Source organism: Trachypithecus francoisi, unplaced genomic scaffold (genome assembly GCF_009764315.1).
Source record: "Trachypithecus francoisi isolate TF-2019V2 unplaced genomic scaffold, Tfra_2.0 Lachesis_group7, whole genome shotgun sequence".
In the NCBI taxonomy this organism is placed as follows: domain Eukaryota; kingdom Metazoa; phylum Chordata; class Mammalia; order Primates; family Cercopithecidae; genus Trachypithecus; species Trachypithecus francoisi.
In genome coordinates this window covers 22,994,884-23,018,679 of record NW_022681472.1, presented here as the reverse complement: position 1 = coordinate 23,018,679, position 23,796 = coordinate 22,994,884, and the positions used below count along the sequence as shown (strand labels likewise).

General features: G+C 41.9%; 1 protein-coding gene across 1 annotated transcript in view; it reads left to right on the top strand.

Annotated features, from left to right (window-relative positions):
• CPA6 (carboxypeptidase A6) overlaps window positions 1-23,796 on the top strand; it is a 329,319-nt gene that overhangs the window by 208,898 nt on the left and 96,625 nt on the right. Inside the window, exons 3-4 of the mRNA XM_033202682.1 lie at window positions 15,409-15,533; window positions 22,080-22,194. Coding sequence (XP_033058573.1) covers window positions 15,409-15,533; window positions 22,080-22,194 — 240 coding nt within the window. The remainder of the gene's footprint in view (window positions 1-15,408; window positions 15,534-22,079; window positions 22,195-23,796) is intronic.

The window sequence follows — 23,796 nt, the reverse complement described above, 5'->3', positions numbered from 1 at the left end:
GGTGCATACATATGTATATATGAATACATTTATATTCATATATGTTCGCTGTAGATAGTGATATATACTGCTATATTATTCTTAAAAAATGGTTTTGTCCTAACATTTTGCTGCTATTAATATAGCTGCAACAGCTTTTTTCTTTAGTATTTGAATGATTTATATTTTTTCATTATTTCATTTTTAGCCATTCTAGTTTTATGTGTCTCTGGTAACCAGCATGTAAGAGGATATTTTTATTCAACATACATGTTATTTTACCTAGAGAATGTAATCCCTGTTTATTTACTGTGCTTACTGATATATTTCCTTATTTCTTTTTGATGCTTTTTTCTTTTCTGCTTTGTAGATACCTTACATCCCTTTAAGTCCCTTTACCCTTCCCCTGTTGATACTATAATTGTCTTCAATATTTTATCTACATACATTGAAAACCACATCAAGATATCTTCAACTATTCCAAGATGTCCTCATTTCCTTTTTTTTTTGGAAACTTCCTCTAGCAATTTTTTAAGATACCATAAAACTAGTATCTGAAAATCTCAGGTTTATAATCCTGCTACGTGTTGAATCTGTTAGCTTTCGCATATAGTGGCTTGAATGCTCATGTGTTTTGTAATTTTTTTTATCATGAACTCTTCTTTTGCAAGGTTAGATATAAGAACTATGAGCACCCTGGCTTGAGGGTGTATATTTCTCTATCTGGAGAGGTTTTGCATTTGCATTTGTTACTACAAATTGCATCCTTATCAAATTTTCCTGGTGTGTAGACTTTTTTTCCATCCCTACTCTTTAGCTGAGGCTATTGCCCTTTGAAGGTTTTAGTTTTATGCTAGAATGGCAGTTCCAGCTGCCAACTTTGGGCCCAAAATCTTGATCCTGCTCCTTGTGTGGTTATGATAGACATCTACAACTTTTAACCAGGACTGCCATCATATCACCTCACATGCTTACAGCTTTCGTTGGCATTTTGTTTATTTCAGACTCCTGGGGATTTCCTTGTATTTCTGGGCACTCCACTCTACTGTCGAAGGGGTGTTTGTTTTATTTTATTCAGCATTTTCTAGCTATATTAGAGTGGGAGAGTGTTCCAGTTACCTAGTTCTCTGTATTGCTAGAAATGTAAATCCCAGGACTAGTTTATCATTACTCCTCTGAAATTTTATAATGATGTAATTTGGTATGGGTCTATTTTCATTCATTGTGAATTCAGCAGCCCCTTTCAATTTGGAAATTCATGTTCTTCAGTTCCAAAAATTTTTCTTGTATTAATTTTCTGATAATGTTCTCTCTTCTTTTTCTGTTCTATCTGTATGATTTTTTCCATTTATCAGATGTTGGACTGCACACCTTTTTTCCTCTATTTCCTGTCTTTTTACCATTTAGTTCTACTCTCTGGAAAATGTCCTCAACTTTGTTTTCCAATTATTCTATGGATTTTAAATTTCTGCTCTTTTAAATGTTCTAATTGTTCCTTTATTAGGGCATTCTGCTCTTCTTTCTTGAATATATCCTCTCTTACCTGAGAAACATCAATTGTGCTTATTAATTACAGTTTCTTTAAAAATCATCTTCTGCTCTCCAGCATGCATTATGTCTATTTCTACAAAACTCTTTTCTGTTTTCTGGTGCCTGTGTCTGGTTGGAAGATTCTAGGAAATATCTGGTGAGCCTCGACTGCCCATTCACAGTAGAGTTGGGCATTGAAAAGCTGATAGGAAGACTGGCATACATGGCTGGAACTTGCCAAAGAGTGGACTTCGTGGGTTATGATTGGATCATTGGGCCACCCCTGTGACACTAGTGAGTTATTTTTCTTCTTTGGGGGGAGTTGTTTTCTCCAATTTCCTACCTGGAGTGTATATCCCTGGCTTTCATGCCCTTGCTTTAGTTGAGAAAAATAGCCAATCAGTGTGTTTGTTTTCACTTGACCTACTTATTTTCTATTCTATAGATCCCAGCCTCTTCTGTGTCCTGTGTCACTACTTGAAAATCCCTCTGTTTTAATTTCTCCAGAAAATATATTTCTCTGGGGATATTGGAGTGACCATTATCTAAGAGTGGGGTTGGTACCTAGACAATTTAGAGTCCTTACTCAGATTTTCATATTGTCTCTTTGTTTTCTTATTACCTTCCATACTCCTCAGTGATACTGATTCCTGAGCCTGTGTAGGGCTTCTGTGAAGCTAATCAACTTGCTTTTCTTTGATATCCCACCTTTCATCGCTAACTGGTTAGGTTTAAACTCTCTCTGATCAACCAAGTCATTTCTCATTCTCCTATTTGCTTTTTATCTTTATATTTTATTGCTCAGGTCTACAGCTTGTTTCATCAAAGATAAAGTAAGAATTTCTCTTTTGAGGTCTCCTTGTTATTTTGGAGCAAGAGGCATTCTCCTTATTCCAGCATTTTTTTTTTTTAAATAGGAAGTTTTGTCAATAGAGAAGAACATCAAGTTGGGATCCATTAAGTAGAAGTTGGTTAAAAGAACTTCTGTACTTACAACTCTCCAAATCATGAGCATGCTCTTGTAGTGTCAAATAAAAAACAAATCTGGACTTATGTAAGGAGAGACTGTTGAAAAGGATTATTGCAAGAGAAGGGAATAGACTCCCCTCTCTTGCAATAATCCTTTTCAACAGTCTCTCCTTAGACTTTTCAATAGTCTCTCCTGTCCTTGGCAGAACAGGCCAGACTTAAGATCTACATATCTTAAAGATCGGGCAGAAAAGTACTTTAACAGGGAAGAATAATAAAGCTAGAAAGTGCCAGGTGTTGGCCAGGTGCAGTGGCTCATGCCTGTAATCCCAGCACTTTGGGAGGCCGAGGTGGGTGGATCATGAGGTCAGGAGTTCGAGACCAGCCTGGCCAAGATGGTGAAACCCCCGTCTCTACTAAAAAATACAAAAATTAGCTGGGTGCGGTGGCGGACACCTGTAATCCCAGCTACTGGGAGGTGGAGGCAGGAGAATTGCTTGAACCCGGGAGGCAGAGTCTGCAGTGAGCCAGGATCATGCCACTGCACTCTAGCCTAGGCGACACAGCAAGACTCCATCTCAAAAAAAAAAAGAAAAAGAAAAAGAAAAAGTGCCAGGTGTCGTGAAGTGGGATGAACAAGTGGTGGTAGTTTTATTGGACAGTGGATCAGAAAATGTTTTACCCTGAGGTCAGCTGACACTCAGGATAGGGCATTACAGAGAGGCTGAAATGCCAGCTCAGGCTGAGGATGGGTAAAAGTTTAGGGATGTGGAGGAAAGAGAGAAGCTTAACTCAAGTTTGATCAAGTCATGGTAGTATTATCCAGATTGGTTTATGAGGCAAAGAATGGGAATTTGGAGGGTCTGTGTCTAGACTGGTCATAGGAAAACAAGGGAGGAATCAGCAGTCTTTCCTGAGTCCTAGGGGAAATGATGGCCCCTGAAGAAAGCCATTTCTGGGACACAATGGAGCAGTGGAATTCATATAACTGCCTTTGTCTTTTATGATCACAGGGCTCAGGTAAATGCCAACACTCCTAGTCCATTCTCTCTCTCCTCCCTTCTATCCCTGACCCAACCAGCCTCTGCATGGAAGCCTCTGAATGGAGCCTCTCACTCCCACTCCCTTCACCTTTGCCTGGCCGACTCCTGCTCATCATTTGGTCATATGCATAGGCAACGCCTCTCCTGGGAAGGTGTCCCAAACTACCTCTCAAAATACATCTGAACAGTAGTGTGTCCTCTCTGTAGATTAATCACACTGCACGCCATATCTGCTTAGTCCTTGAGGACAGAGCTGTCTTGCTCACTGTTGTACCCTCAGCACTTAGCTCAATGGCTGAAGTTCTTCAGGCTTTCAATAAACAGTGAATAAAAGCTTGTTGGGGGAGGTGGGAGAGTTACCAAAGCTGTGACTTTTGGAAGTCAGCCTGTTCTCTCAGACAGCTGAGAGACAGAATCATCTCCAGATCCTCCGCACGTTCACAGAGTGATGATTCAGCGGCTTGATCAGCCAGCCCTCCACCCTGGGGATTCTTCACTGGCTTTTCACATCAGCTGACAATTAATGTGAAGGAAAATGGAAGAAAAAACAATGTACTGATTTCCATTTCATCTTCTTAGCTGTTATGAAAAAGTGCTTTCAGCAAAGGGGTTGAAATTAACTTTTTAAAAATGGAATAGTTATCTGGTTTAATATAACTGATCACTGAATGATGATTCTGGCGCTATATTATTGAGAGTCTTTTTTCTGACCTTCAAAGTAGGGAGAAAAATATGGGTGAACTTGAGAAATATTTTCCAAGGGAAATGTAAACTTTTATACTCAAAAAAGCACATGGAGTCTAGCATGATTATAGAGTTTAAGGGGTACATGGGAATCATGTAGGTCAACCCCTTTATTTGTAATTAAGAAAATTAAGGCTCTGAGATGTAACATATCAGTGTTTACATAGGACCAGGAAGAAACCATGTCTTTTGTTTCCCAAGTTGGGAATATTTTTTCACTAAACCAAAGATGAGCTTTATTTGATTTATTTGGTTAATTCACAGAAGAATTCTTAAGCTGACAGCTGAAAGAGGAAATGCATAACAAAACCTAAAGTAATTCAGGTTTTCATTTCATCAAATATTAGACCCCAGAAAAGGGCCAGAATTTTTAAGTGTAAATGCAATATCATACTGTTGTTGAGAACACCAAATGGAATACTTCTGAATGTAGTGATCAAATATCACGGAGAGATCATCAGTGTTAAGATTATAAGTCATCAAAAGAGAGTAGAGGAAAATCTCTGTTACTTGATGAGATACAGCCCAGGGGCTCTTGTCTTCCAATGTACTTCTTAATGGGTCATGCCAGGTGATCGCTGATTATTTCCATCTATTCTACCTCAGAGCCAGGCTGAAAATGCTAACTCGAATTTCAGGTAGAGGATTATTTTAAACTAGCAAAACATAGTGAACTATTTTTTCCCTTATCTAATAGGTTTCCTGAGGGGTTGCTAAGTTCTCAAAACCTCTAACGTAGGAGTCAGAAACCTTTCGTTAGTACTTATAAGTCATCTAATGTTCACTTAGAGGGCAGAAAGTAAGGTGGTATTGGCTTTTTTATATGAAAAGGGTAGTGGTGTGTTGATGCTACAGAAAGATGCAGGGTGCCAACGTCAGGGGTCTTTGAGTCTGTAATTTCTCCTGGGTGGACCAGCACAGGCCTGCATCTTCCTCCTGTAGCCCCTAAATCACCTCCCAACCACCTGGCCTGATAGTGCTGGGAGTTCCCACCCATCCTGTCGTACCATTAATTGTCACACAGCCTCAGGAGAATGGTGATTACCCTGAAAAAAGGAAGAGCCAGCCTGGCATTAACACCTGAACTTTGGTGCTCCTAGGAGGCAACCCAGCTCCCACAGCAAGACTATAATGTTCCTCTGTTGAACATAAACCATTTCACAGGACACCAACATTAGACAGGGCCACCCTATGTTCACCATGAAATAAGATAAGAACAAGACTATTGTGATCATGTCTAAACACAGACCAAAAAAGAAAAAAGACATTGTCTATTTCAGAAAAATCACTAAGCTTACCCTTTTTCTGGCTAATGTCAGTGACCACTGCTCCTTTATCAATTATGGTTTTAGACCCATTTTGTTTCTCCCACCTTCTAGATAAAAGAAATAAAATATCAAATGACAGAATTACTCTCCTTCCTCACAGCATTCAGTCCACAGAAAAACCTCAGTTCCTTAAGCCCTTCACAAATCTCCTAAAGTAAATCCAAATTCCGTAATAAGTCCTTTCTAAGTCTCTCTTACTGAGATTGTCTGTTGTTTCCCCTGCTGTGTTGCCCCCACTCATTGCAACAAGCTAATGAGCGAGGCGAGGGGGAGGGGGGTCGCATAAATTTAAGGGATATAATTACAGTTTTGTTACATGGATATATTGCATTGTGGTGAAATCTGGACTTTCAGTGTTAACATCACCCAAATAATATACATTGTACCCATTAAGTAATTTCTCATGCCTCACCCCACCACTCCTCTGCCTTTCTGGGTTTCCAGTGTCTATTATTTCACACACTATGTTCTGTGTACACATTATTTAGCTCCCACTTATAAGCGAGAACATGCAATATTTAACTTTCTGTTTGAGATGTTTCACTTAAGATAATGACCTGTCTTGACAGTCTTTGATTGATGGGCTTCAACAATCATTTCAGATTGGTGATGTATCAATTAGTAGTTCAGAAAAATGTTAAGAGTCTTTTTCTTTTCCAACACATGTGCTTTGTTTTGATAAATGAGAGATACTATCCCATTATGGCAATCAGCATTCAGCCTTGAAGAGAATTAAGGGGAAAACGGGCACCAAAAGAGAGTTTTACCAGAACTTCTACCTTTACTAATGCTGTAGGAATAATGCTTGACTTATAACTAGTACTCAGGCTGGGGGCATTAATTTCTATTATATTGAAATTTATATTCTTAAACAATGCTTTCATTTGGACTAGTCTAATTTTATTTCACTGTTGGGCCCCCACCAATTTTTTATAATTTCAATGCCTAGTTAGTTGTTAGTTGCAATATTTTCATTTTTCTTTAATGACAAAACAGAGCTTTAGTTTCCCTAAATTTCCAGGGTCTTTTGTTGGAATTATTGGGGCTATGCTTTAGGAAAGTGATTTGCAAATTACTTCTGTGGTTGGAAAGAAAGGATGGGCCTAAGTAAAATTAGTGCCAGAATTTCAATAACCTAACCTGAACCTTTGGTTCATAGGAGACCATAATCTTTGGCCAAGTTTCCCTGTCAGCAGCCCACCAATATTTGAAATGTTGGCAAGTCATAATGAGAGGTGACAATGTGCTAACAGCCCTCACTCTCAGCGCTCTTTGGCCTCCGCTTCCACTCTGGCAGCGCTTGAGGAGCCCTTCAGCACACCACTGCACAGTGGGAGCCCCTCTCTGGGCTGGCGAAGGCTGGAGCCAGCTCCCTCTGCTTGTGGGGAGGTGTGGAGGGAGAGGTGCAGGTGGGAACCAGGGCTGTGTGCAGCGCTCACAGGCAAGCACCAGCTGGTGCAGGTTTGGCCGGCTCCACACTCAAAGCGGCCTGCCGGCACCGCCGGCCCAGGACAGTGAGGGGCTTACCACCTGGGCCAGGAGCTGCGGAGGTTACTCCGGGTTCCCCAGCACTGCCCACCCGCATGCACTGCACTCAAATTTCGCGGGGCCTCAGCTGCCTCCCCGCTGGGCAGGGCTGGGGACCTGAAGCCCGCCATGTCCGAGCCCTCCCTCCGCAGTGGGCTCCCGGGTGGCCCGAGCCTCCCTGACGGGCGCCGCTCCCTGCGCCATGGCCCCCAGTCCCATCTACCAACCAAGGGCTGAGGAATGCAGGGCAGCTCCACCTGCAGCCTCAGTGCGGGATCCATTAGGTGAAGCCAGCTGGGCTCCTGAGTCTAGTGGGGACTTGGAGAACTTTTATGTCTAGCTAAAGGATTGTAAATACAGCAATCAGCACCCTGTGTCTAGCTCAAGGTTTGTAAATACACCAATCAGTACTCTGTATTTAGCTAACCTAGTAGGGACTTGGAGAACTCTTCTGTGTAGCACTCTGTGTCTAGCTAAAGGATTGTAAACGCACCAATCAGCACTCTGTCAAAACGGACCAATCAGCTCTCTGTAAAATGGACCAATCAGCAGGATGTGGGTGGGGTCAGATAAGGGAATAAATGCAGGCTGCCCTGATTAACCAGCGGCAAGCCGCTCAGGTCCCAGTCTGTGGTGTGGAGTGTGTTCTTTTGCTCTTTGTAATAGATTTTGCTGCTGTTCACTCTTTGGGTCCATGCAGCCTTTATGAGCTGTAACACTTACAGTAAAGGTCTGCAGCTTCACTCATGAAGCCAGCGAGACCACGAACCCATCAGGAAGAATGAACAAGTCCAGATGCACTGCTTTTAAGAGCTGTAGCACCGCAAGGGTCTGTAGCTTCACTCCTGAAGTCAGCAAGACCACGAACCCACCCTGAAGGAAGAAACTGCAGACACATCTGGATATCTGAAGAAACAAACTCCGGACACACCATCTTTCAGAACTGTAACACTCACTGCAAGGGTCCGCAGCTTGGTTGTTGAAGTCAGTGAGAGCAAGAACCCACCAATTCCAGACACAATAAGTAGAGCAAGGAAAAATAATTCAGTGAAAAATAAGCATTTTTTTAACTGTATGACTACAGTGGCTGTTGCAGTCCTTAGAAGATAGTACAGTACTGTGACCTATGAAGCAGTATAGTCTAGGATTATATCTAAATGTAATAAAAATTCAAAATTAAGGACATGTAAGTTGAGAAATGGGATGAGTGGGTGAAATTCAAATGGACTACCTTGTCAGTTCCCTGGTAAGGGGAAGTAGGATTCAGAATCTAGAAATGCTCTAGAGAAATCTTGGGGAGAGGATATATTTAAAGAAAATATATCAGTCCATACTGTCATAGAGAATGGGGGAAACAAATATTAACATGACAATTGTAGTAGGTTGAATAGTGTCCTCAAAAAAGACATGTCTGTGTCCTGATCACATTCAGGACCTGTGAATGTGACCTAATTTGCAAAAAAAAAAAAAAAGGATTTTCAAATGTACTTAAGAATCTGGAGATAAGGTCATCCTTGGCAAGTGACAGAAGAGGAGAAGACACAGAAGAGAAGACCATGGGAAGATGGAGACATAAATTGGAGTGATGTGGCCACAAGCCAAGGAATGCCTAGAACCACCAGAAGCTGGAAACAGCTAGTGAGAAATTGCCTCTGGAGCCTCTGGGGAAGCACAGCCTGGCCAACAACTTGATTTTGGACTTCTGGACTCTAAAACTGTGAGAGAATAGATTTATATTGTTTTAAACCATACCCGTCTTTTGCAATTTGTTATGGCGGCCCCTAGGAAACTCATAACAATTACTCATGCAAATAAGACATAATTAAAAGTTGTGGACTGTGAAAAAAAAAAAATTCTATGAAAGCAGACAGCAAACATACCTTGACCCAAACTTGGAGGGCAGAGAAGCTCTCCAAAAATCCATAGCAAAAGATCCTAAAAGATCATCCAAGAAAGCTAAATGGGTGCAGACACAAAAGAATTTTAAGAGTAAATAAGGTACTTTGCAGGATATTAAGATTTTGTGTAAACTAATATTGAATTGGTATGATTATGTAAATTAAACACTAGTCAAAGACAAACTTGATATGAAGTTTTCTTACTCAGAATCCTATGACATGGCACATAAGTGCCATGCCTAACCCTTTGCCAAACCAACAAAAAAATAAGAATAAATATAGGACAGGAAAGTCCGCCTCTGTGCTATTTTGGGCAGCTAGGAAGCCAGCCATCTGTTACCAAGTTTATAGAGCACCTTCTGCATCTTCCCACATCCACGTATAGGACTGAACACTGAAGCTGCTGGAGGACACTGAGAGCCCCCATCCCGTGCTACCTGAACCAGGTGTGTAATTAGCCCTGGACTAAAAGATAGGCAGGTGCTTCTCAGAAGTAGGCCAGGCCAATAAGTAAGCACAGCACAAGAACCAGAAAGAGCCGTGACACTGGTGCTCAGTGGAATTATGACTTCATTGCAAAGAAAATTTTTTTGAATTTTGAATTATTTATCATTTAATGAATGCTCCAAGTCACCAGGACTTTTTTTTTTTTTTTTTTTTTTTTTTGGAGATGGAATCTCGCTCTGTCCCCTAGTCTGGAGTGCAGTGGCGTCATCTCAGCTCACTGCAAGCTCCACCTCCCCAGTTCATGCTATTCTCCTGCCTCAGCCTCCCGAATAGCTGGGACTACAGGCGCTAGCCACCACGCTCGGCTGATTTTTTTGTATTTTTAGTACAGACAGAGTTTCACTGTGTTAGCCAGGATGGTCTCGATCTCCTGACCTCGTATTCTGTCCACCTCGGCCTCCCAAAGTGCTGGGATTACAGGCGTGAGCTAACGCGGCCAGCCCATCAGGACTATTTTAAGTACTTTGTGTGTATGTATTCATTTAAGCCTAACAAATATATTTAAAATATGCTAGTTATAGTCCCATTTCATAAATGAGGAAACTGAAGTGCTGAGAGCTAAGTAGATTGCCTGCAGTCAAACAGCCTACAAGTGGCAGAACTGGGATTCAAACCCAGGCTGCCTAGCTATAGCATTCACACTCCTAATCACTGTATTTTGTATAATCTCTCTAATCTCCGTGATCATAGTAACAAAAATAACTACCACTATCATAGGATTCCTTCGGTGCCACTTTGTCAGCCAGAAATCTCTGCAGCCACTATGACCTCTGCCCGAGGTCTCAGGCCGCCAGGCCCACTCCACCCACTCAGCCCAGTAGGTTATGCTCAGCTTGTCCCCCAGCCTGGATCCCGTGCCCGCCCGCTGCATCTGCCACAGCCCACGTCTGGACCAGGCATGTTGCAGCAGGCTTCCACCTTGGGTGCCAGCATCTGGATGACAGGAATGCAGTGGCACCCAAAAACTGGGAGATGCCAGCAAGTGCCAAGCCCCAGGGATGTTACAGCTGTCGCCCAGGGAGTCCCAAGGTCTGAGCCCCCAAGAAATGGGGTCTTTCTCTTTTTCCTGCCCTTGGTAGCTTGGTGAATGAGAGTGTGTCACAGCTCGTTCATTCCCACCGCCTCGCAGTTCAGAGAACAGAGGCATGTCACAGCTTGTTCAGTCCTGTGCCTGCAACTTGGCGAATGGGGGCATGTAACAGCCAGCATTTTTTCTCACTCCTGTAGCTCAGTGAGCAGGAGCACATGTTACAGTAGTTTGGTGGGTTCCAGCTTCTTGTCCCACAACTAAGAGGAATGAGGTACACAGACAGTGGAGAGTGAGCAAGGCAGAGAAAAATTGTGTTGAGCCACAGGAAACTCCAAACACCAGAGGGGACCCGAAGTGGGTAGCCCACTGTGTGAGAGGGGGCCTGAAAGTGGGTAGCCATCTGTGAGACTGAGTCCAGTGTTTATATGGGCTCAGAATGGGGGACCAATCATGCTGATTGGTCCATGGGCGGGCCTGAAAAAAACACCATTTAATTAGCTAAAAAGACATCAAGGAAGTTCTCACTCAGCTCATGGAGTCCACCCAGAACTGGCAGCTCAGTTTTCAGGCTTCAGGCTGTCTTTGGCATGAAGGTCGGGTTTCACCAGGTACCTATCCCTGTCTGCCTAGGAATATGTCTGTCTTCTGCTGCTATCACTACTAACATTATTAAATATTGACCAATAAGGAAGATATAATTATCACCTTCAATTTACCAAAGAAGAAAGCAAGGCCCAGAAAGTTGACAAACCTGCCCAAAATCACACAGAGACTAAATGGGAGACTGCATCAGATCCTAGGGAGTCAGATTCCAGGGCCTATGGAATTTACCACCACTATAGTGGCTTCCAATTCAGGCATTTGACTTTGTGCTAGGAAACATTCCTGCATTGTTTATATTTTTCATTTATTTATTGCTTCCTGCCCCCACACGCCATCTCTAGGTTTTAATCTCTGAGTAGGGACACAGTCTCACCACGTTCTTCATCTTAACCACACAAAGTTGAACTCTGTCCTTATTCCAGCCAGTCCTTCTTTTCATATGCTTTTCAAATAGCAATAATAATAAGCACTGGTTGTCTTTTGAGCTCCTACTATGTGACAGACCCTCTGCTATTTTGCTTCTATGATTCCAATTAATCCTCCAAGAAAGCCTGTTGGGTATGTTTTTAAGATTATCTTCACAGTACACATGAGGATACTGAGGCTCAGAAATGTTAAAAGCCTCCTGTAAGTCACACAGCCGATGCTGCCAGAGCTAGAATTCCAGCCTATGGCTGTCAGATTGAGCATGACACTGAAATACCTCAGCCTCTTAAACAAGTCTGTATATATGCGACTAGTAATCATGTGAGGAAAGGAACACATGGGAGCAGTCACCAGGTTCCTAGGCCAGAAGGCTGTACAAAGGGGAGTATCCTTTCCTGTGGAGTATCAGGTGGCTGCTTGCAGCAAAGACCTGGAATGGTTGGCAAACAGCCTTGGACCACCCTGCTAAGGTTCTTGATACTTTTGTTATGTTGTAGCCCAAAATCACACAGCTTTGCAGTTCAGAACTACTAACTATCTCATCCAGATGTGATCAGGCCCTAAGGAAATGATTGATAGGAACCTACACACAGGGGGCTGATTGGAACCTTGAAATACCTGCATATGAATTTACAGGACAAATAACCCCACAGGAAAGACCAGAATGTGAGACCTACTGACCAGACCTCCCCAAATGCTAGATCAGGAAGTTGGAAGATGTTTATTTTTCTGGCATATTCTCGGAAGATCCTGAAGACAAGAACCGGGTCAGTAAATTAGGGGCACTGCTGTTAAGCCTGTCCTGTATCAGCCATTTTGTACCTGTGCAACCTTGGGGAAATGACTTAGCCTCTATGAACCTGAATCTTCTCCTTCATTAAATGTATCTACAATTAATTCTTCCTCAAAGTGTTATTGGAAAGATTAGAGATTTCTATAAAGTAGATGAAACATTATAAATCTCAGATGGTAATTGCTGTCCCATATGTCTTCTATAGGCACCTGCCTGCCACCACCCCGACTGAAATATCCATGCTGCTTATTCAGATACCCTTTCTTTAAAATATTATTGGAGAAAACCTAATAATTCATTTTCATTTACTTTCATAATATCACACCAAAATAGAATTCCTGATTTTGCAAGTTCTTTTTTATCAGTTGTCCTTTAGGCCAACAGCTTTCTGAGCACATTTCTTTTTTTTTTTTTTGAGACGGAGTCTCGCTCTGTCGCCCAGGCTGGAGTGCAGTGGCCGGATCTCAGCTCACTGCAAGCTCCGCCTCGCGGGTTCACGCCATTCTCCTGGCTCAGCCTCCGGAGTAGCTGGGACTACAGGCGCCCGCCACCGCGCCTGGCTAGTTTTTTGTATTTTTTTTTTAGTAGAGACGGGGTTTCACCGTGTTAGCCAGGATGGTCTCGATCTCCTGACCTCGTGATCCGCCCGTCTCGGCCTCCCAAAGTGCTGGGATTACAGGCTTGAGCCACCGCGCCCGGCCTTCTGAGCACATTTCTAAGCACACTTTCTGAGAAGGTTTCCCAGGAAGCCTTCTCCAAGCTTTGCTGTAGGGTCCTTTCATGGAACTTTCCTGTGGAGAAGCTGCTCTCTTCTGTGGGATGAGGATTCTTATTTCAGCATGGACCCCCAGAAAATAGCACTTACAGACTCATCTCCAGAGTGGTAATTCATATTATTTTAGCTACCTGTGCCTCTCTATCCTCTGAATACAGCACAATTTCATCATATCCACTGGCATTAAGGGGTGGCAGCAAACTGTTATCCTTAATATCAAAAATCTGTCTCTGTAATGGGTTTAGAGGCAAGTCCCAAAGATTCAATCTTCTAAAGGATTAGAAAATCTAATATATAAAGAAAAGTGAAAGATACCAACATGCTTTTCCTTATAAAGGCAAGAAACCAGCTATTCCTCACTGAAGAACAGAACACCAAAAAGAAAAAAATGAAACTATGCTGCAATCAAAGGGATTAAGAAAAATGTCTGACAATCTTGTTAAATGTGAATGAGTTCAATTAGGATATTGTCGACTCTCCTCTATTTGGAGACTTACAAGATTTGGTTTAGACACACCTACTGGGGACAGTTTGGTGCAGTCCTAGATGTGTCCTTGCCCAAGGGCTGACAGATGGATTGAATGACCTCTCAGCATCCCTTCCAACCTCACACTTCTGTTGTGCACTGATTGTTGGACTGGCATGTTAGCTGAGTCAGATTTGCCCTTGCAAGCCAGTGGAGGAGTCAGCTGCATGAAAGAAAACAGGTAGACTCTTTGTCCCCAAAATAAAAGCCTCTCTACCCTATTCCAGACTAAATTGTATCATTAGAGGTTTATTTTTCTGAGTCACAAAGTATTTTTGATCTTCTAGAGTTCCTCACAGAATGCAGGCACTGACACTTAAGTGAAGATAAAGTCACTAAACCTTATCAGAGAAGGGCTTAGCAGAGATCAAGGCCCTGCAGCATCCTCCAAGACTGGAGATGCAGGAAGAGGGAGGCCCAGAGCAGTCAGGGGTAGACAGAGGCAGAACTGTGAAGACAAACTGTGCCTAATTAGAAATGATGCTCCAGGCTCCTGCAGAGATAGGGCTTTCCTCCCTTCCATCTGCGTTCCATCATGCCTTTGATGAAGGCCAAGCTCCTACCAGGTACAGAGCACTGGCTAAGGCACTGGGGACACTATAGTAAGGAAACAGATGTGGCTTCTGCTTTCCTGCAAAATACTGAACATGTAGTGAATTACTACACAGGGGGAGGTCTACACTCATGCAACAAATACTGAGTGGCTAATTTACGTAAGGCACTGTTCCAGGATGGGTGGCAACCAAATAGGCAAACCCTTCGCCCTCCCAGAGTTTACTTTCTGGCAAGAGGAAGTTACATCATGAAAGAAGCACCAGGTTCTCTAAGAGCTACAACAAGGAGACCTACCCTAGCAGCCAAGTCTTCCTTGAAAAGGGACGTTTATGTTGACAAGTGAAGGCTGAGTAGGAATTGGAGAAAGGCATGTGTCGGAGGAAGAATAGGCATCTAGAGAATGTTCCATCTAGGCGGAGCGCCGTGGCTCACGTGTTTAATCCCAGCACTTCGGGAGGCCAAGGAAGGCGGATCACTTGAGGTCAGGAGTTCAAGACAAGTCTGGCCAATATGATGAAACCCTGTCTCTACTAAAAAAAAAAAAAAAAGAAAAAGAAAAATACAAAAATTAGCTGGACCTGGTGGCATGCACCTATAATCCCAGCTACTTGGGAAGCTGAGACAGGAGAATCGCTTAAACCCGGGAGGCGGAGATTGTGGGGAACTGAGATCACGCCACTGTACTCCACCCTGGGTGACAGAGAAAGACTCTGTCTCAAAAAAAAAAGAAAAAAGAAAGAAAAGAAAAAGACCAAGAATGAGAGAACGTTCCATTTGAAATCACCCCAGCTACCACAGTGTTTTTGTGTGGCAGGATGAAGGGTGATTTATATCTTTTTTTCTTGCAGTTTTTCAAGTATTTGCGTGGCAAATAATTTTAAAACAGTATCAAAATTATACCTAAAACTATTTTATCTCATTTTTACCTTGTAGCTTTAATATATTGGTCTTCAAACTATTACTTGCCAATTATGATCAAATTCTATATGGATATGATGTAATTTGGAAACTCAAACTCAAGATAAAATAGTTTTACCCTGATGATGAAAGCGTTAAGTCTAATTCCAAAATATGTTTGGTTACTATATGCAAACAAAAGAATGTGTTTGACATCGTGACACAGATTTCCCCCCACTACGTTGGACATGAATTACAGGTCGGTTCCTGCACTACAGGTGGACCTGTGGCAGCCCAGCAGTATCTCCTGTGTATCAGAGGGAACAGTTACTGATGTCCATATCCCCCAAAACGGTTCCCGAGCCCTGTTAGCCTTCTTACAGGAAGCCAACATCGAGTACAAGTAAGCATTCCTTTTCACTTGCTATAAAATGTATTTGTACTAAACTGAACCAAATGGTAGTTATATGTAAGTTATTTATCAAGTGCTTATGACAGTGTGTTTGGTACAATTTTTCATATGGGGAAAACTGACGTGAATATATTCACCTTGAAGAACTTCTTAGTCCAATGGGGGATGGGAGCAACCACATGGACCTTTCATTTCACTATTCACTGTTACCACTAAGTGATCAGTGAAACAACAGACATTTTTCTGTGAAGAAAGGAGAGCAGCCTAGCAAGGCCTAGAGAGTGGATGAGAAGGCAGGAGTGGAAAAGGCTTTCTGCAGGAGCTATGCCAGCGAGGCAGAGGCAGAGGGAACCACACAAGCAAAGGAAGAAGCAGCATATGAGTGCAGAGTGGTTAGTGTATGAAGTGCAAGTCAAAGGGCAGAAAGAAATGATGCTGGAGAAACAGGGAGTTCCAATGGTGGGAAATCTTATGTGCAGGGGCAGCAACTCAGACCTTGTCTTGTGGGTGGTGCTGCCCCATTCCAAAGGAGGTGCATGCCAGTGGGGTCAGGTGGAGGGGATAGGAAGCACTAGTCCAGGGAAGAGGGAGTGAGGCTCTGAGTAGGACCATAGTAGTAGGATCATGAGAGCATTAAAAAAATATGTCAGAGCAGACTCTCCTCATGTTGGATGGTAAGTAGGAAAGGAAGAAGTGAAAGGATGACTCCAAGTTTTCTAGCTTGGGTAACTGAGTAGACAAACTTGAACAGATTTAGATATTTTGAGGGTTAGTTTAAAAAAAAAAAAATGTTTAGAGGAGTAAGAAAAGAGCAGGTGGGGCTGGGTGCAGTGGCTCTGACACCTGTAATCCCAGACTTTGGGAGGCTGAGGCGGTCGGATCACCTGAGGTCAGGAGTTCAAGACCAGCCTGACCAACATAGTGAAACCCTGTCTCTGCTAAAAATACAAAAATTAGCCAGGCATGGTGGTGCATGCCTGTAATCCCAGCTACTCGGGGGGCTGAGCAGAAGAATCACTTGAACCCAGGAGGCGGAGGTTGCAGTGAGCTGAGATCACACCACTACACTCCAACCTGGGCAACAGAGTGAGACCCTGTCTCAAAAAAAAAAAGAGCAAGTGGAAGATAGAGGAGTTGAAGAAGAAAAGCAAGACTTTAAAGAAAGAGATGGGTCCAGAGTACCAAGTGCTGCAGTGATATCAAGCAAGCAAAGGACCAACCAGTTTCCTTTGGATCTGGCAATAGAAAGAACATTGATGACTCTAAAGGTGGATTAGAATGTTCGCACTAGAAGACACAGATGTGAACAGGAGGTAAGAACACACAGCAGCAGAGTCTATTCCTGTTCTTAGCAGTTAGAATGAGAGAAGCAGAGAATGAGAACTGACTGGGAAGAGATGCATTGCTGATGCCTACCTGGTAGATTTGGGATTTGTTTGTGTTGAGGGGGAAGTCTTGATGTATTTATAGGCTGAAGGAAGAGCCTGTAGGGAGGAAGACGTCGATGATGCCAGAGAGAATGTGCAGAAAGAAAAGTGTCTGAACAGCAGGAAGGATACTTCATTTTCTAAAACTAAAGAGATAAATGTGGTGGATCTACTTAAGATTGTAGAGAGGAAAGTGGATTAAAAGATTACAGCCAATGGCTAAATTTTCTGGATGAATGAAGAAGCAAAATTATCTACTGAAAGTAAGGAAAGAGGGGTTAAAGGGTACTACCAAAAGAAAAACTGGGCCGGGCACGGTGGCTCAAGCCTGTAATCCCAGCACTTTGGGAGGCCGAGACGTGCGGATCACGAGGTCAGGAGATCGAGACCATCCTGGCTAACACAGTGAAACCCCGTCTCTACTAAAAAATACAAAAAAACTAGCCGGGCGAGGTGGCGGGCACCTGTAGTCCCAGCTACTCGGGAGGCTGAGGCAGGAGAATGGCGTGAACCCGGGAGGCGGAGCTTGTAGTGAGCTGAGATCCGGCCACTGCACTCCAGCCCCGGGGACAGAGTGAGACTCCATCTCAAAAAAAAAGAAAAAAGAAAAACTGGGGTATGAACAAAGAGAAGTGGTTGTTGCAGAGAAGAGAGATTGTAACACTGATACAGAGTGGAAGTTCTGTTGGATAGGACCATGGAAAGGTCAGGGTGGCAAGAAAGTTAAGGTCCTTAGTGAGATACTAGTTCAAGTATTCATCCCTGGGTCTAATATGGATTGGAAGGCAGGAGCATCTAGGAGGGATAAGGGGACCAAATGGAAGAATCAGGGAAGATATTAAGGTCTTTGTATTGAAAACAATGTAGTGTTACTGAGGGAAACAAATGGGAAAGAAAGAAGTTCTGACAAAATGTGAGTAGTTGGATGCTCAGAGTCCTAGGGTAGAATGTATATGGCTGGTGACAAGATCCACAAGGTAGCCATAGAGATTATTGAAGGGGAGTGTTGCGTGGATATCTTTGAGGCTGGTGCAGTCAAGAACAGGTGGCCTAAATCACCAGAGAATTATCTTGAATCTCCTTGGCTGATGGCAAGATTAGAGGAGGAGGGAGAAAATGTACTTCTGGGGCAGGAACATCAAGGCAAAGCCAAGAGTTTGAGGAAAGCAGCAACAAGTGACATGATGTTGCAGAGAGGATGAGCGTTCCCTGGAAGCCAGAAGATTCATGGCATACAGGAGAATATGCTGACCTTCCTCTCTTCTACCCCACGGTAGGCAGGTGGAGAGGGAGACTGGGAATAGAAAGCCACAAAAGAATGTGTATCCTTTAAAGAGTCAAATGTCTGATGAGAAAAAAAGAGTTCCCTGAAGAGGCTAGAGAATGCAGGAAGTTAATTTACAAAGGAAGGGAGACTCCAGCAGGCACAGGGAAAAGCAGGTGGAGAAGAGAAGGGACGTCAGTGGAAGATCTAGGAGAAGTGCAGTGTGGTGACTTAATGAGATGAGACAGAGAGGAAGGGTGTCACTTACCCTTTGCTGGGAATCCTAAGATTTGGGGGTTGAGAGGCATGAACGTAAGTGACTACTCCACCTACCCAAACTTTTTAGCAAGTTGTTGTACTGTCAAAACTGGCACAGAATTTGGGGGTCTGGGAGGGCCTGGGACCTAGGGTGGGCTGATGGCTCTGTGAGTTAATAGTGAGGGCCCAGGCTCTCTGGAGGGCTGAGCCAAGAGGTGCCAAATGGCAGGGACATCTCTGGTCCACACAGAGACTGCCCTGCCAGAAGGATATTTACAGCTTTATTAAAGTACTGATATGCTTTTTACAGAAAGGTATTTTATCTGTGCTTCTAGAACAGAATCACAGCTGTGTATAAAACTATTGTTCATACTGGACACATTTTAGTCATTGCTCTAGCTTTGAAGGCCTACTCTGATTCTCTGAATGTCTGACAGGAAACAGCTTGGCAATTATATCTATAGGTGCTCAGTAACTACTCACATGCTTCATTAATTACTATTCAGTAGAAAAGAATATACCAGTTAGTTTAACAAGTCTCTATTTCCTGTCATTAAATATAGGTCATGTGGAACTGATATAGAATAAAATGTCACACTTCATGTCACAGAGAATAAAGTCTAAAAAATGAGTGTTTTAAATCAGTTGCCTCTTCATGGAGAACAGTCATTTAGAATTATTCATTTCGTTGGTCCCAAGATAATAACATATGAGTCAATTAAATTCCATGGGCCCAGTAGGTAGAGATCATTTTAATTGACTTTTAGTATTGTAGCCTGGAGTATTTTCAAAAGATTGTCATTTACTCTGTACAAGAATACGTAATGTATAGCTATTGTGATTTTTAAAGTGGATGTCATGTGACTCCATGTGTCTGGCCCCTAGGTGATCAATTCCCCTCTAAGAAATGATTCATTCTACCATAAAACATTTTGGTCATTCTATAAAGTAAATACCTATAAAAGTTGGTGATGAAATTTCTATTTTTTGGCCAGGTGTGGTGGTTCACACCTGTAATCCCAGCACTTTGGGAGGCTGAGCTGGTGGATTACCTAAGGTCAGAAGTTTAAGACCAGCTTGGCCAACATGGTGAAACCCAGTCTCTACTGAAAATACAATTAGCCGGGCATGGTGCGTGGCTGTAATCCCAGCTACTCGGGAGGCTGAGACACGAGAATCACTTGAACTTGGGAGGTGGAGTTGCAGTGAGCCAAGTTCACACCACTGCACTCCAGCCTGGGTGACAGAGCAAGACTCCTCAAAAAAAAAAAAAAAAATTCTATTTTTTGAGGGTCCCTCCCCATCCTGGAAACTTTGAGGAGGTGGTTTTGTACTGAGTAATGGCATCACTCAGAAAGTTTATAATAGTTCTAGTCACCATTACAGGAATATACACAACTGGGGTAGGAATCATCACAGGCTGTGAAGAAGTAAGAAACTGCAACAGTTTACAAAGACCATTCTGAGACTCCATTTCATAGCTTTGTCATGGATGTGCTAGTTTCTAGTCAACTACTTAACAAGGAAAATGGGTCTTGACCTCCAGTGTCACAATTATTTTTTAATTTAAGGCTGATCTCCTAGGGCCTGCATTTGGGTGCAATGTAAGTTACTGAACAGAGACCTGGGTTGGTTTGCTGGGGCCACCATAACAAAGTACCACAGAATTTAACAATTGGAAATTCAGAAGGAGATTCTAGAATAGATTTCTGCCTTTGGCAAATCCATCTACATTTTTTTTTCCTTAGTTTCTTGGGATCGAAAAAAGTAGCCAGGAGAAATAATAGATGATCTTGGTGAGGGAAACATACCTGAAGGTTCCCTGCAGTATTGGAATATGTTGACAATTTATAACTACCCCAGCCCTAGTCAAACTCGCATCCCTCTTGACCATCGCAGATTCTCTCCTAACACAAGGAAGTTAGAAAATTGACATGGAGGTTCATTTGGCTCAAGACTTACCTTAGCAATATTGTAAAATTCTTTAACCCATACAAGCCTAATCATCTGTAACTTCTTACTTTAAGGATAAAAAAGAAAGCACTAATACGGATGGTGTTCAAACCAACAACAACCTCCCACTCACAATTGAGCCACTGCAAGCAGCTGTCAGGGACTTAACCAAGCTTTGAGCCTCCTCACCTTACCTTGATTTCTAAAATGTTTTCCATTTTAAAATCAAAAATAGAAACAAAAAAAGAAGTAAGCCAATGATCAATTCCTGATTAAGTGCTTTGTCCATAGTAGGTGCTCAATAAATAACAAATAAGTAAATGAAAAAGAATGTCCTATACCCAGTATGACCCTAAGTTAATTTACTTTCTTCATAGAATGGAAAATATTTCTTTAGGTGATTCAAGATACTTTTTTTAAATAATTTTTAAAACTTAAAGGCTTTAAATAACTTTCAGCCTTGAAAGTTATTTAAAGATGCCATTATATGTTCTTTTAATAGCACTTAAACCACTAAACAACAGGTTCTTTTGGAAAATAAAATATGAAAGCAAGGCTTTTTAGCCACCTGCTAGGCCCAGTAAAATCACTGGGAGGCTTTCTAACATCTTTAAGTAATGCAAATGACTGAAGTGCTTTGCTACTGTGTAGAACTCTAGTTAGTGGAGGCTGGTGAGCATTGAGAAGACAGGCCTGTATTTATATAACTCACATGTCACATCAAGAACACTAATGACTCCACCTGGAGCTGGTTCCACAAAGCCTGGAATCTCCCGCCCTGGCCTCAGCCTTTAATTTCCAAATGCATTCACTGTAATTGGCTGAGCTTCTCTTCTCTTGGCATTCTTGACACTGGCAGGTAGTGAAATCACTTTTTCCAACTCTGGGTATTTCTTCAGTTTCCTCTTGAGGACTGTAGCTTCTTTTCCCCTTTCCCTTTTCTCTCTGTCTTGGGTCAGGGGTAGTGACCCAAGTGTCAGGTAGTGACATGACCACAGTCTCTTGGTGATGGAAGGGATGTGCGCAGGAAGAAGCAGCAGGAAAAAGAAGGTGGTAAGGGCACGAAAGAGAAGCCTAGGCTCAGTTTTTATGAAATGACCCTGGACCTAGAATCTCAAGATTGGAATTTGAGTTCATCTTCCAAGTTCAAATTCTGGCTTGGCACTGACCAGAAAAGTGATATTGGTGAATTCTTAACCCTTTTGAGACTCAGTTTCCCCATTTTAAAAATACCAATAACACGAGAATCTACCACATAGATTGTAGGGCTATTAACTAAGATTTTGTACATAAAATACATAGCACAGTGCCTGGCTGCTAGTAGGTAAGTAGTACTCAGTAAATCTAAGCGCTCGTAGCCATCATCGGTTGTTGTGGCTGCGAATCAACAGCTATTGTTACTACTACTGTCACTGGAGGACATCTGCCTATAATTTTATACTTTAAATTCATTACACCACGTATTTAACAGTTTTCGTTTCCTGAAAAATAACATTTTCCCAACATTTGGTATTTTTAGAAATATTGATCACCACAGTCTTTCTTTACATAGATGCATATGATTTTCTTTGGATGTTGCCTGATTTTTGCAATATCTCAATTTATTTTTCATCATGTCTGTTGTTCCAAATCCAGGATCCTCATAGAAGATCTTCAGAAAACACTAGAGAAGGGAAGCAACTTGCAAACCCAGAGAAACCGAAGATCCCTCTCTGGATATAATTATGAAGTTTATCACTCCTTAGAAGAAGTATGTAATCAAAAGAGCTTTTTCGGTTTTTTACAGAGGCGTCTTTATCATTTAGGTCTAAGGGAGAAAATGATGTGCTTTATGCTTCTGGGGGAGAAGCATAAAGACAGAGAAGGTACTATGTGAAGAATATGTGTAGCTTTTAAATGGCCCAGGCACCTTATCTCTTCTATTAAGTCTTTGATGGTATCTAAGAAGTATCAAAATAATTTTAATTTCACTTGCTTTACCCACACCACTTTTACATAGGATGTAGGAAGTGCAATGAAAGAGTGGGGAAATGTTGCTATAATTATAGCTATAGTGGCCTCCACTAAGAAGTCAAGAAATATAAAGCTAACCAGAGTTTGAGAAAATGATGAGTAGAGTGGACCTTACTTGCACCCTCTGCAAAGTTGAGACCTCTCAAAGGCAAAGCTTCATTTGTGGCACCTCTGCACCTTTGAACATGCATTTTTATCCTACCTGGAGAACTGACAGCCACCTCATCCACACTGCCTCATCCTTTACTATTCACCTGGACAGCTTGTTGTTCTGCACATCTCAGCTTAAGCAAAAAGGTAGCTGTTCCTATTCTCCCATATTGAATTTAAACCCCTCCTCCGCCAACACCTAGTGAATTACATGCCCCCGTAGCACAGGGAAAGGCATTAATAAAATAATCACATAATTACATATTTATGTGATTATTTTATTAATGCCTTTCCCCCCTAATAAGCTACAAGTTCCATGAAGGCAGGCCATTTCTTTCTTATTCACCACTATAACCCCAGTGGCAGGCAAATAGAGACCTCCAAATACGTACTTGTTGACAGAGGGATAAATGAATGAATCATACATTTTCTATGCTTCCTCTGAATTGAACAAAGAAATGCCAGACATAAAATAAATGAGATGCTGCTCTATTCTGAAGACGATTTTTGGTTCTCTTGATGACAACTCTCCTTTCAAAATTATCTCCACATATTTCATGTCTCAACATGTTTTGAAGCTTAGAAGCAATAGAAAAGTTTTAGATAACTTTGCACACAGAAGTACTGCTAACATGCACTAAAAAAAGTCAAATTTTACAAATATAATATAGATATGCATAATGTATGTGTATATACACACACACAAACATCCTGCTCATTAGATTAAATACGAATAGAAAGAAAAGAAATGTATGGGTACTTTCCTGAATATATTTAGCTATTTTTTTCAACATTGATCCTTTTATACCATAAAATGGTAGGACACTTTTGTGTTATTTTTTTACACCTTATAAGGCTTTTAAGTCAGGAATGAAGCACCTTATTCATTCAAATGTATCTTTTCCTGATGACAGGTAAGTGTATATGAATGGATCAATGCAAATGTGTCACTATCACTGGAGAAATTATTCAGAGTTTGCCCTCTGATGTGTAGCTCAGTAGAAGAACCTTTAAATGAAAAAAGATAATGCCTTTTTCTTAGTATCCCCTGTTCAGTGGCAAATTGTAATATATGGGACTTTAAGAAACACTTCCAAGTAATTTGGACAGTTTTCCTAAAGTTGACTTCTTTCTTTCCCTCTTAAATACTTGTGGAAAATAGAAATAAATTCTGATTTTCAAAAAGAAA